Source organism: Dysidea avara, chromosome 2 (genome assembly GCF_963678975.1).
Source record: "Dysidea avara chromosome 2, odDysAvar1.4, whole genome shotgun sequence".
NCBI classification, from domain to species: Eukaryota; Metazoa; Porifera; class Demospongiae; order Dictyoceratida; family Dysideidae; genus Dysidea; species Dysidea avara.
Window position 1 is genome coordinate 53,154,299 of NC_089273.1, and position 13,681 is coordinate 53,167,979.

Genomic DNA, 13,681 nt, shown 5'->3' on the forward strand with positions numbered 1-13,681 from the left:
CATGTCCTGGAGTAACAACCAGCAAGGATGACTATCACTATATATTTGCCATTTCTGCAAACAACCATCCCAGCAGTTAATTACGATCCAGATTGGAGCTAATTGTGTGCTTTTAACCTACATTATACACTTGTCACAGCTATATCTATATAGTGCACATGCCATGCCTTTCTTTGGTTCATTTTAAAAATCTGTAATATTTTCTAGCTAATTACTAGCTGTATAGCTATATCACAGTGAGTGCATGTAGCTAGTTGTTTATTTCATACAAAACTACCTTTTGTTTAGCTTGTTGCAAAGCATGTGTGACATACATGGCTGTAAGAGCAGATAGCAAAAGTTAATTAGGTGCATGAAAGGCTTAAGTAGCATGGCTGGTAGAGAGTGAGAAGCATTCTTACCATGCAAAGCATGTTCTATCAAGGGAGTCTGGGGGAATACCCCCAACAGGAAAGTTGAAGAATAGTCTTCTGAAATTGATTTTGGTAACAAAGGTGACTGAATTTTACTAAAACCTGAATCTAAATGTTTGTTTGGACACATGACTGCTCTATTAGAGTAGCTGACTGCTCTATTAGAGTATATCTTGATAATTGGAAGTGGAAGGGCTTTAGTCCCTCCCCTTTGTGCTACATCCATGCATTTCAGTGCTAAAAGTTCTTCGGAACAGTCCATAAGTCATTTTGTGGAGTCCCACAGTAGCATACTGATCGCTAAAATGGTAAACTTTTACGACTCCTTGTAAATCCTATTAGATTTTGTACCACACCTTTAATTTTCATGGCTAATTATACCTAAAAGGTAGCTTTGAAGTAATAAAACCTTGTGAAATGAAATTCTGCCCTGTCCGATTGTAGAGGTCGCGACACACCCGAATATTAATGGTTGTAGCTCCGCTTACGAGTGGAGGAATGAAACAAACTATGGCTGCTTAGAAAGTACATGTATTCCCCTAACAGTCAGTGGTGGTTGTGAGGAATTTCATCTTTTAGTGGAGGATTGCTGGGCGGTGTCTGATAAAAGAGGTAAACTTCCAATATTAGAGGTTTTCGGACAGTCACTTTAATCGGCTGTAGCAAAGCAACCACAAAAGCTTTCTAGCCCAAATTTTGGTACATTGCTAGGCTAAGTGTGAAGTTTATCTGTAGTAAAATTCAGAAGATTCGGCTTGGTAGTTTCTGAGAAAAAGTGTCCGATTATAGATGGTGTCCGACAATAGATCGCTTACTCTAGTTAGTAGTAACACTAAAACTAATCAAACTAGCTTAGATCAATGGTTGATTGTCATTTTGCTCTCGTTGATCATCGTATTGATCTTGTTGATTATCAACTTGATCACAGTTCATCATCTTGATCACTAAAATACAGCTAGCTCAATGCCAAGTTAATAGCTTCATTACCAACCAGCTAATCATTAATAATGAGGGAAGTACCCTGAGGGTGTAGTGAACATGTCTCGTTAACCACAAAACATCTAATCAACTAATTTAATCAAATAATAACAATAATGGCGGGTAAATACAATTTAGTAATAACACAAGAAATATTCTACAATCAGTAAAACACAATTCTCAGCTCTACGTCACATCCTCGTCTTCTTCTCTTCTCATTAACAACTTGTTCTAGTGATCTAATCTCCTTCTTGATGTCCTCAGGGTAGGAGGGTAGTCGTAGGTATTCTAATGTATTATTGTTCTTGAGGGCATCCAGGATCCGTTGTGAGGCTTGTCCAGTAATTGGGTTATCATGCATATGCAGCACCCTCAGGGTATGGTTCACACACAGCACATCACAGATCACACCACACTCATCATCAGAAATATTGTTACCCATAATCCCCAGCCACTTCACTGTCTTGTTCTCCCTCAGTGAAGAGAACAAATCCATGACTGGTCTTGTGGTGGAGTAGTTGTTATTGTACATGGCCAGTGTCTCTATCACACATGAAGGATGTGTTAGTATGGTGGTGAAGAAGTGTGGTGTTTCCCCAACAGCTTTGTTTCTGCTAATATCCAACACTTTCACCTTACAGGTGATGACGATATCACTGAGGGAGCTGTCTGACGTTGAAGAAAGGTCATTGTTGTCCAACCAGAGGTCATCTATTGTGATGTTGGAATGGTGTAGACTACGGTGTAGTAATCGGAGTCCGTAATCTTGAATATGGCAGCTGCCCAAATTAATAATCTTCCAGTTTCTACAGGACGAGCAGGTTAGTAATGTTGTTAGATCTTCTAAGTTATTAGGTGATAGAGTAGTGAACGGTAGGCTGATTTCTTTATCAGTAAACTTTTCCTCGATAGTTTTACAAGTTGAAATATCGCCAGCCTCGTAGAAGATTCTGTAGAAGCGAAGACGCTGTAGCTCATCTTCGAGGAATTTATCGTCGATGGTGATCGCCTCGTTTCCACTACGAAGGAACAGCTTAAACGATGGACGTTGTCCTTTGGTAAGTGTAACGTAATGGTTAAACATGTTGTAATGGATATCGCTCCAGAAATACTCTTCGAGGATGGAGCGCTCTTCGTCGGATGGGAGGTTGGCAACATAGTGAGCCGCGAGGTATTCTTGTATTGAAAAGTGGATAAAATTGAACGTTTTCGTTGCATAGAAGATGTCTATGTGCTCTACGACTTGTAAGAGACCAAAGCCATTGGTGGCTCCTGGTATGGCTTCCAGCTGTGGACAGACAGACTTGATTTGCTCCAAAGTGATTATTAGTTGATTGTTATTTAATGCTTGTAGGGAAAGCTTTGATAATTGTTGTATTATCTTGCCACAGGGATATGGAAGGTTGTTGAGATCTGTGATAGGTTGCGTGACAGTGTTACCATATTTGGCAAGGTGTCGGCAGATGGTAAGGCTAATGAATAGCTTGTACAGTTCAGTAGAATTGTTCGGTAGGGGATATCCCTTCTTAAAGAGGAACAGTAAAACTAGAAGATGAAATGGCGTGAAGCAAAGGCTATTGATGGTGGTGTGATGATAGAGATAGTTGGTGAGTTGTGGTATTTTGTGAGGGTGTGTCTTTAGTGATTGTTGAATGAAGTGTTGTCGTTCTGTTTCAGTAAAACCCAGAATGTCAACTCGGAGAGTGGCCTTGTTATGGAGGTGTTGTGAAGCATGAGGACGAGATGACACTATCAACCCACACTCAGGTAACACTTTACGATTTATGATGTCAGCTATTAAACTGTTCTCTCTTAGGCCTTCAGGGAATTCATCATAGCCGTCAAGAAGGACTGCAAGGGACTTTCCGTTATCTTGTTGTAGACATTGAATACAAGTGACAGTATCTCCTTCAGAGTGAGTGATGTGTGTCAGGAAGGACTGCAAAAGCTGTTGAAGTGATCTCATCTTTTGAACACCAGGATCCCTGAGACAGATCAACAACACCAGTTGAATCTTCTTCATCACATCTCCCTCAGCCCAACAGTAAGAAATGTGTTTCATCAGTATTGATTTCCCAATACCTGGAGCACCTTCTATTAGGATTGTTTGTGGATCATCACACTGATCAAAAGGCTTCAGTATGTCAGCAACATTTCTTGTCACCTTGCTAGTTTGAAGAGCCTCTCTCAATGGTTGATGACTGTCTAACTGACTACGTTTGGTTACTGGTTGACTACTAGCAGCAGAGATGACATCACTGATGTGACCAGTGTGGACTGCTTTAGTGATGACGTTGACGTCTTCCATGGTACGTTCTTCTTCATAATGTACTAACACTACTGGAGTGAAATCTTTAGGTTGTTCAGGAGGCCAAGTGTCCTTCCCAATATCCAGCCTTGTCTGCTTGTAGACTCCCTTCACATGACGAGACAACTGGGAGACCACTGTACCTATACAATACAAACTACAATTATGACAACTGTAATAGTTTAGTACCTCCAGTAGTGATGGAGGATGATAGAGTAGAGGAATGGATAGCATCAACCAGTTTATCCCATGTTGCTGAGGGATCTTGTTGTAACCATCTCCTTAACATCACTTTACACCTCTCCTCACAACTGCTAGGATGATCCGTATTGATGATGTCAAGTTGTGACGATGTCACTTTTAGGGCAAGTCCCAACTCCCTCCAGTTTGCGGCACAATATGGGACAACATGACTGTTTATGTCTCGTTCCTCAGGTCTCTCATCTCCTGTAATATTTAATTGTTGTAGTTGCTATTCAGTAAATATATGTGTGATTTGCATAGCCAAAATATTCTAAGGGGCAAATGTTAAAAAAAAAATGTTTGTGGATTGATTATTTACAAACAATTACAAAACATAATTGTGGAGGTCTACAGACTATTAGCCCAAAAACCAGGAAATTACCGACATTTAGACTAAACGGCATGTGGTATCTGCTTGTAGCAAGAGTACATAATATTTATGTGTAGGCCCATATATAAATATTATGTACTCTTGCTTGTAGGTACCATTTAAAATGTAATGGCGCTTAGTCGTAGTGGTGTTTATTTGAATAAGCGCCCCTAAAAAGAAATAAAAGGTTTATACCGGTAATTCCGTGCGAGGTTCTGTGAGGCAAGACTTACTGTCTTTTGCGCTTGGAATGGATTCCAGTGAGATCCGGGAAGTTGACGCCATTAAGAAGAGATCACGTTGTGTCGCTCAGGTCTGTTTATCGTTGACTAAAATAACATTGATCGCCGTCGCCACTCAATACAGGTTCTTTACCCTAAAGGATAATCATTAATATAGATTCATTACGTCATGAAGATCACTAACCTTCCATTACGGTTATCATCATAGATATTAGATACACCGCTATCATAAAGGAGTAGAACAATTCGCGGAAGTTGTGGTGATGTGATGGAGCTAATAGTTTGTGTAGGAGTGTTAGTGAATAATCAACATCGTCTATTACCCAAGGTTATCTTATCGTCCTCTGTGACTATGTTATATGTAGAGTGTATTGTGTGTTTGTGGTGGTGTGTAACTGTGTCTGTGGTGGTGTGTAACTGTATCTGGTTGTGTAACTGTGTCTGTGGTAGTGTGTAACTGTGTCTGTGGTAGTGTGTAACTGTGTCTGTGGTGGTGTGTAACTGTGTCTGTGGTGGTGTGTAACTGTGTCTGTGGTGGTGTGTAACTGTGTTTGTATGATGTGCAGGGAAAATGCAATTAAATTTGCTCCTTATCTGATAAGCGCTTTTAGAGTTGTAGCGTTGGACACGATATAAGCGCTTCTGAAATTTATTACTGTTAATTACATATTTCTAATATGTGATGAGGAGGAAGTGATAGAAGAAATGTTTAGCAATATCCACACACCATGTTACCTTGTGCTTCACAGAAAATTCTTATTGCAAGGCGAGTGTGCAAGTTTCTATTTCTTTGTTCGATTCTCTGTGAGGCCAAGCTAGCAGCGGTGTCCGCTTTTGTTTTTCAATACCCTGGGACTTGCTATGGGAGGCTATGTTAGTATGCACTTTGCTTTCTTCAACAATTGTTGTGCTTAAATACACGTACATGATGTATTTACACATCAATTCCACCTTCAAATGCTTACACATGTGATCCCCGTAGATTTCAAAAGCAATTTACATGCCTGGAGTAGTGGGATAGAGTTGGGTAGATCGGCTGATCAATAGACTAAACTTGAAGTGTGCTCTTGAATGTAATTTGTGAAAACTTTGGTGAGTACTTGGTTAAACTTTCAATACAAAATGTATGTGCTCACGTGTGCATGTCCAACCTCCTCTGGTTGTAGTGATAGACAACAAGGAGCAATTGATTTATACAGTGTCTATATGAAAAACAGTTAATCAATCATAAGCGTTGAGTACAATGGGATACAGAGTATATCTGGGATAAGTATTGTTTTTGGCCTAAATAATGTACACCCATGCTATTAAGCAAAACGCTTAGAAAAGGCAACAATAATAAAGTTATGATTTACCTCAACTAACCAAACACACATACATTTGCTTCTTTTTAAAGAAGGTATTCTTACTTCCCATGAAGAGATCAATGAATTGATATAGTATGTTAAAAGTTTAGACTCTATTTAGGCTGTTTTGAGTGGGCAGTAAATCTCATATACTCCACCTTGTTGTCTAATATACTCCATGCCTTCAGGCACAATATATGCATTTTTCACATGCAGTGATGTAATGAGGGTGCATATTTTGTCGTGTGAGCATACACAGTTGCCATGGCGCTGGTATTATCGCAATAAAACCAGCAGCTTTTTCCAAGCTTACAGCAGAAACAGCCATGGACGAGATAAGTAATCTGAGTGTAATGTATGTATGGTTGACACTACATACGTATCAGATGTAGTGAATTGTGTTATAGCAGGATTATTGGTAGTACCTGTCAGTAATATTTTACACCCCTTAAATGAGTTATTAGCGATATATGAATGATCTTATATTGATCACACATCAGATACAGAAAAGAATTGGTAGAAATATCCCATCTGTCTCCCTGATAGGTGTATGAGAACAGTGTGGAATTAAATGTGAAAATTACAACAAAAAACTTAGTACACAGTCACAATTGTGACCCAGTCTGGGAAAACCGGTCTTATCGCCCATGTCAGGAGATTCGATTTTTTACAATTCCACGATCAAAATTAGTTAGACTTGAGTGGTCTGGTTTTGCTGGCTGCTTATCCCAAGCCCAGTGGCAATCCGTATGTGTAGTGTAGGGCCTTAATGAAGCTCTGGTCAGCCTGGGAATGGCTGTATGTGGCTGTACAACTCTGTGATGTTGAATAAATACGTCTGCTGTGAAATTCCTTTTATTTTAGCCATTTTTGAGACCTGAATGGCCCATAACTTAATAATATTAGCCTAATTCATCCCAAAATGTTCCTTTTCAATTTTTAAACAGCATCTTTCCTGCCTTCCAGGCCCCCCCACCTCCCACCCCTTTTGGAGCTCGCCTGATACAGCCAAACACGGTTTTAAAAACTATCTAAAATGGTGGGAAACTTAGCTGTTGACTACTTCAGTGAATGATCTGGAAGGTAATAAATTGTTGTAAAACGTGTGAATTTAAAACCGGCGTTTCTCAATACTTTTGGAAGGGCTGGTTTTCCCAGACTGGGTCACAATTATTTTAATACTTCATTAAATGTATTTGTTATATCGTTGCTAGGAGACAAGCTGGTTACCATTAGTTACTATGACCAAAATGTGTTGGAGTTCACCAAGGAGGCATGCCATGCTGTTGTTGTCATCATGAACATCAAGGTGAGTTCTGATTGATTCGAAGTGTAATCATAACTAAACCATCCCATAGTTTAACATTCTACCAGAATCTCCACTACATAAGAGTTACACCATCTCCATCCCAGCAAAATTGTTGTCCCACAATTGAAGGATGTTATGTTAGTAATAGTTCTCATTGTAGGTCTGTGTGTATGTATGTATGTGTATGTCTGTGTGTATGTGTACACTGTGCTGTATGTGTCCGTCTAGTTGTGTATGTCCTTATGTCCCTCTGTATGTCTGTGTGTCTGTATTTATGCGTGTGTGTTGTGTGTATTTGTCAATATGTGTGTGTTGTGTGTATCTGTAATGTGTGTGTATGTGTTTCCATCTGTATTATGTGTGTCCGTTTGTATGTGTGTGTATTTCTGTTGTGTGCACGTGTATGTCTGTGTGTCTGTATTTATGTGTGTATGTCTTGTCTGCAGTGTGTGTTGTGTCTATGGCAATACATACATGTTTGTGTGTATGTATGTGTGTATGTACTATATGTATATGTGTCCGTCTCTGGTTGTGTATGTCTGTGTGTCCATCTGTGTGTGTAGCGTAGTGTGTAGTGTGTGTGTGTGTGTGTGTGTGTGTGTGTGTGTGTGTGTGTGTGTGTGTGTGTGTAGCATGTGTGCGAATGTGTGTGTGTGCGTGCGTGTGAGCTCTTCATCAGTTTCACCTATGAGACAAGGCTCTTCCTCTTGTTGGTGACTAGACCTAGGATTAGCCTATTAGTCTGAGTAGTGTACAGGTTACCTTGACAACTGGGTAGGACTGTTGGTTGTGTGTGCAATAGTTCAGTCATATCTTAAACCAGATTATCCTGCTGATCATGTATAATGGTTTTTAGATGGATCTTGTGTCTACGTTCATGGTAGTGAAGCTAATGCTTTTGGTTAGAAATTGTGTCATTGCTGATGCTAGTAATGTGGGTGTGTTTGTTGATAACCATGCTAAGGTAAGCATCATGTGACCTCACATGACATCACATGACCTCACACAGGCAATATAATGATATCCATGACAACAAACTAGCTGGAGTATGGATTAAGAACTATGCTAGTCCAATATTCCATAGTAATTCCATACATCATGGCAAAGATGTTGGGTTCTTTATATTCCAAGATGGACAGGTAAATAACATGGGTAATCCCCCTGGTGATAAGGGGTAACCCCTAATTTCCCCCAGGGCATATTAAGACAATGACATCCACACAAACAGGATAGCTGGTATAGAGATCAAACAAGATGCTAATCCAATAGTGATGAAGTGTAGGATACATCATGGTTGTACTGGTGGAGTGTATATACATGATAGGGTAAGTGTTGTATTTGGCATTTGTGTATTTCATCTGGTATTTGTGTATTTCATCTGGTATTTGTGTATTTCATCTGGTATTTGTGCATTTGCTATAGGTACCACTTGAAAGGTAATGGCACCTACTCGTAGTGGTGTATAAAATAAGCGATCCTCAAAAGAAATAAATTGATTTATAAATACACTTACTTTTAGTTCCGTGAGGCTAGGCTAGGCTTACGGCCTTTTTTGCTTGGAATGGATTCCAGTGAGATCTGGCAAGTTGATGCCATTAAGAAGAGATCATGATCACCACTTCATTGTGTTAAGTATCACTCAGGTCTGTTTATCATTGGCTAACTGATAACAGTGATCTGAGCATTGGTTGCCGATCACCACTCATGACAGGTTCTTTACACTAAAGGATACTCATTATGGATTCATTAGCTATGTCATGAAGATCACTAACCATCCATTACGATTATCATCATAGATATTAGATACACCGTTATCACAAAGAAGGAGTAGAACAGTCTGCGGTAATAGTTTGTGTAGAAGTGTAAGCGAATATTAACATCATCCAGCTATTATCCTAGGTCATCTCATGTTATATATAGAGCGTATTTTGTGTTTGCGGTGGTGTGTAAACAAGAGCCCATAAGCACTACAAGGCTTAGGTACTTTGAGAAGATTAAATGAACACTGTAACTACAGTGACATGAAGTGATGAACACCAGCAAGTCACTTCCCCATGTTTCAAATTCTAACCATATGTTTAATTTTGATTGTGGATTTACTCATGTGAGTCATATATGTTCTGATGGAAAATTTAATGGTGAATCGAACAGAACTTGTTGCAAGATGATAGGAGCAACCATTATCGAGTTATGGATCATTTTATAAAAGGTTTGCGTTTTTCTTACCGAAAAGTTACTTATGTGCATGGCTAGTTTTGGCCTCAACGTTTAGCGTTAGGGTAAAACCCTAGGTATCATTTTAAATCCTAGTTACATCACAAGTAGAATGACATAATTTGCATAGCCATAGGACAGATTCTTTGAAAGTTACAGTGCTTTGTGCAAGGCATATGTGTTAAGGTTAAATCCAGTTTTCTGGATTATGTGGGTTTAAGGGTTAAAGTGTAAAAGTGTCCCTTAGTACAAACTGACCTGGAATACCAGGACACCTTGATGATCAGGACAACTTGACACTTTTGATCATTTCCAAGTTTACATTGGACTGACGTACTACATACATCGGGGTTAATATTATGTGTTTTACCTTCTGTTTGTATGTGTGTATTGTGTAGGTGTCATGTGTATCATTATCACCAACTAATGATGACGTGGAGTCTGAACTGAGACATTACTGTGCCTATAACATACCTGTGAGTAGTGTAGTGTAACATGTAACATTACATGGTAGTGATTTATGTATTACACATATCTATACAGTGGTCCCTCCATTATCTGACCATCAATTATCAGAGTGTTCTGTTATCCGAACTGTTAAAGTGATTGCTCTATTAGAGTATTTTGCCTAAAGTGTATGTTCTATTTTAACTGAACTCTACGGGCTTCAGTTATCTGAACTTTTCCATTATCCAAACACACCTAGGGAGGGACCACTGTATTGGAGTATCGTGATAATACTCCAACTGTGATAATTATAAGGAAACGGGAAGAACAGGTTTTATTCAGCTTAGCAGTTCACATTGTGCTAGTATGTAGGCTGTTTATCTGTTTATAAACTTTGTAAGCTTACTAATTATGTGTCTGACAATATATCAACCACTGACTTAGGCTCTTTGAATTAAATCTGTACCACATGTAGCTCTGTTAGATACAGACATGCTGTTTCAGCATACTGCCACTGCTCTCCCAAATCTATTGTTTACCCTTAGGATAAGGCTTAGCTTGTACCATAAAGATTACAGTGATATATTTCTAAGTGTGTTGTGTTTTTGTTCTCTTTACCTTTTACTGTAGACATACATGTAGATGTGTACATATGTATGTATGTACGGTATCACTCAAATGTAACGTCGCACTCATTCGTGCCGCTCGATTGCGAGTGACAGGTGCCACGCCCTTTAATTAGCAAGTTTGCGAGTATTCATCCCAGGATGAATACTCGCAAAGGAAACAGGTGCCACGCCCTTTAATTAGCAAGTTTGCGAGTATTCATCCCAGGATGAATACTCGCAAAGGAAACAAGTGCCACGCCCTTTAATTAGCAAGTTTTTTTTTAATTACTTGCAATCAAGCACAGTGCGAGTGAGTACAACGTTACATTTGAGCAGTACCATATGTTCTTACAGTACATGTCCATGTAATATCATGTGTGTGTGTTGTAATAATACTATCATGTGTGTGTTGTAATAATACTATCATGTGTGTGTTGTAATAATACTATCATGTGTGTGTTGTAATAATACTATCGTGTGTGTTGTAATAATACTATCATGTGTGTGTTGTAATAATACTATCATGTGTGTGTTGTAATAATACTATCATGTGTGTGTTGTAATAATACTATCATGTGTGTGTTGTAATAATACTATCATGTGTGTGTTGTAATAATACTATCATGTGTGTGTTGTAATAATACTATCATGTGTGTAGACATTGTTCTTTTCTTTAACAGGCTATGGTGATGTTTCATGGGAAAGAAAAAAATTTACATGATTTATTGGGAATTCTTAACAAACTTTCAACAGATGACAATCTTAGTGTTCGACAATCAATAGCTTATGGTATACATGAGGTATGTGTGTTTATCATCCTTGATCACTTAACATTATAAATACAGTCACAAATAGTGTACACTTGTTAATAACTATTGTTACACCTCATTATTAAGGTCACCTCTAGTGACCATTATAGAGAAGTGTATATATATATATAACATTGTTACAGTAATAGAGTAGCTAGTGGTCACTTATCACTGGTTGTTATATTAGACTATATGTACTATAGCAAATGTTCTATATAGTAACTACTCTGTAACCTTCTACCTTTTGTAGCTTGTGAGAACCTGTGAAAGTCCTTAAACAATTTTATTGGGGGCTACTGTAGTTATGTACTGCTATGAGTTGTAATTCAACTATTGTAGGAGTTTCTATACCATCTTTAAAAATATCATCTTAAGAATTGGTTTTTTGCTGTGCTGTACAAGAATGTACCATTTCCTGCATCTGGAAAAAAGTACATTTTCCAAAAATAGATTGTCCTGTAGTAGCAATGTTTACATTATATCACATGGTCACTATTTTGATGTAGTCAAAAAGGTTAAGTAACGTTTTTCATGTTGTTGGTAGGAGTGTTAGGGATGTTACCTACGGGACTGTAACACTTGTTATATTGTTTGTCTCATTGTAGGTAGCTGCAATTCTCCGTTGTGATGCTATGAAGATTGCTCCACTTTATATCAAGTTGATGAAGGATAAGTCACTGACTACACTAGAAGGACTGATTGAACATCTTCCACAAGCTATGCTTGAGTTTGCTCATGCAGCCAATTTGTAACTACAAAGGTGTGTGTAATGTGTGTGTGTATAGTGTGTGTGTGTGTGTGTGTGTGTGTGTGTGTGTGTGTGTGTGTGTGTGTGTGTGTGTGTGTGTGTGTGTGTGTGTGAGTGCGTGCATGTGTGCGTGGGTGGGTGCATACGTGCGTGTGTGTGACACGTTCCTGCCAGTTTACTGACGAGGAAGTTTTGTTCATTGTATAATATTATCATATGTGGCCATTGATAATTGATGTCCTTATGACAGGATCAGTCTATTTACAGTGTATCATATGTCATTGTGTATTATTGTAGTTATCATGTAAGACAACATTTATGGAGGAGGATCTGTTGGATCAAAAGAAAGAACAAGAGGAGAAATTATTTACTCTTAGCAGTAAGTATTGTGTACAGATGTACTGTATAGTGTATTTTTAATTTTTTAAAATTTATTTATTAATGCTTTACAGCACAAGTGCTGGACACCTGGTCCTACAGCCTGCTCAAAGACTTTAGCTACATAATTTGTGTTTGAAAAGTTGGAGAAAGGTGTAGTCCTTTAGAAGAACCAGGCCTGAAACATGCCTTCATATGTATAGACATTGTAATGATTTTTTCCTGCCATGCACCAGACCTCCTAGAATTACATCCATATTTGTTGGATACTTCAAACTCCATCATTGATAAAACCCCTTGATCTGTTTTACTTCACTTTCCCCTATGACCACCCCTTGTATTGTACACATATTGTATATGTTACTGATACTAGATTGTGTGTTGTTATAGGAGGAACAAGAAGCAAAGGAACCAGATAACTCATCGAAGGGTAAACAATCTGCCACTAGTAAGGACAAGCAGAAAAATCCTCCTACCAAACGTTTCACATGTAAGTGTCTCAGATGAGTAAGATTGTGTACAGGGTGTGTGTGTGTGTGTGTGTGTGTGTGTATTATTTTAGAACATATTCTCTAATAGAACACACATTATTTAGTTGAATATTACACGTATTTAGAAATTTTAATGCATTGTTTTGAAGTTACTAAATATAACGAAAACCTGTAGCAGGGGTTAACCTGTGGTGTTGTTTACTAATGAAAATGGCAAGGCCAAAACAAAAGGTCCTTACTATCAGCTGACTTTCTCGACAAGACAGGCATCATTAGTGTTGATGTAGGAATTGATACACCAATGTAATAGAATATTGCTGACACAACAAACTCAAAGGATGGATGTTAATATATATAGAAGCCATAGTTTGGCACTTGCTTTATTTACTTTGTGTAGGGGAATTTTGTACAGTAGTTAGAATGAGCCAACATTGCATGGTTTCTGTGCTATTTAGATGAGGTGTGTAGACAATACTATCATAAATACTATCATGTGTGTAGACATTGTTCTTTTCTTTAACAGGCTATGGTGATGTTTCATGGGAAAGAAAAAAATTTACATGATTTATTGGGAATTCTTAACAAACTTTCAACAGATGACAATCTTAGTGTTCGACAATCAATAGCTTATGGTATACATGAGGTATGTGTGTTTATCATCCTTGATCACTTAACATTATAAATACAGTCACAAATAGTGTACACTTGTTAATAACTATTGTTACACCTCATTATTAAGGTCACCTCTAGTGACCATTATAGAGAAGTGTATATATA

At 38.2% G+C, this 13,681-nt stretch overlaps 2 protein-coding genes across 12 annotated transcripts; one reads left to right on the forward strand and one right to left on the reverse strand.

The window, feature by feature from the left end:
* Positions 1–1,473: 1,473 nt before the first annotated feature.
* LOC136247651 (protein NLRC3-like) lies at positions 1,474–4,839 on the reverse strand. 2 transcript variants are annotated; one of them, XM_066039443.1, is made up of 3 exons: positions 4,739–4,839; positions 4,546–4,688; positions 1,474–4,146 (listed from the first exon to the last, which is right to left on the reverse strand). In XM_066039443.1, exon 3 carries the CDS (start codon positions 3,931–3,933, stop codon positions 1,555–1,557), a length of 2,379 nt encoding a protein of 792 aa, XP_065895515.1. In that variant the 5' UTR covers positions 3,934–4,146; positions 4,546–4,688; positions 4,739–4,839; the 3' UTR covers positions 1,474–1,554. The 2 variants fall into 2 exon arrangements, with proteins under 2 accessions (XP_065895515.1, XP_065895516.1); XM_066039444.1 differs by lacking the exon at positions 4,739–4,839 and having other exon boundaries at positions 4,546–4,707.
* LOC136247660 (serine/threonine-protein phosphatase 4 regulatory subunit 4-like) lies at positions 4,491–12,908 on the forward strand. Of its 10 annotated transcripts, XR_010697685.1 has the most exons (14): positions 4,491–4,625; positions 4,679–4,882; positions 5,537–7,209; positions 7,259–7,346; positions 8,066–8,173; positions 8,219–8,348; positions 8,405–8,534; positions 8,632–9,313; positions 9,361–9,418; positions 9,822–9,899; positions 11,159–11,278; positions 11,893–12,047; positions 12,333–12,414; positions 12,804–12,908. XR_010697685.1 is itself a non-coding variant. In XM_066039482.1 (13 exons), the coding sequence occupies exons 8-11, from the start codon at positions 8,481–8,483 to the stop codon at positions 12,037–12,039; spliced, it is 399 nt and encodes a 132-aa protein (XP_065895554.1). In that variant the 5' UTR covers positions 4,491–4,625; positions 4,679–4,882; positions 5,537–5,646; positions 6,867–7,209; positions 7,259–7,346; positions 8,066–8,173; positions 8,219–8,348; positions 8,405–8,480; the 3' UTR covers positions 12,040–12,047; positions 12,333–12,414; positions 12,804–12,903. The 10 variants fall into 10 exon arrangements, 9 of the variants coding, with proteins under 9 accessions (XP_065895554.1, XP_065895559.1, XP_065895557.1 ...); XM_066039482.1 differs by lacking the exons at positions 8,632–9,313; positions 9,361–9,418 and having other exon boundaries at positions 5,537–5,646; positions 6,867–7,209; positions 12,804–12,903; XM_066039487.1 differs by lacking the exons at positions 8,632–9,313; positions 9,361–9,418 and having other exon boundaries at positions 5,537–5,646; positions 7,115–7,209; positions 12,804–12,903.
* Positions 12,909–13,681: the final 773 nt, after the last annotated feature.

What these genes read in the sequence shown, in the direction of transcription:
- LOC136247651 (XM_066039443.1), bottom strand. Translation starts at nt 3,933, where the DNA reads ATGCTATCCATTCCTCTACTCTATCATCCTCCATCACTACTGGAGGTA.
- LOC136247660 (XM_066039482.1), top strand. Translation starts at nt 8,481, where the DNA reads ATGAAGTGTAGGATACATCATGGTTGTACTGGTGGAGTGTATATACAT. An exon ending in GAGTGTATATACATGATAGG is followed by an intron (nt 8,535 to 9,821) that starts GTAAGTGTTGTA and finishes TGTATTGTGTAG; the next exon opens with GTGTCATGTGTATCATTATC. An exon ending in ACTGTGCCTATAACATACCT is followed by an intron (nt 9,900 to 11,158) that starts GTGAGTAGTGTA and finishes TTTCTTTAACAG; the next exon opens with GCTATGGTGATGTTTCATGG.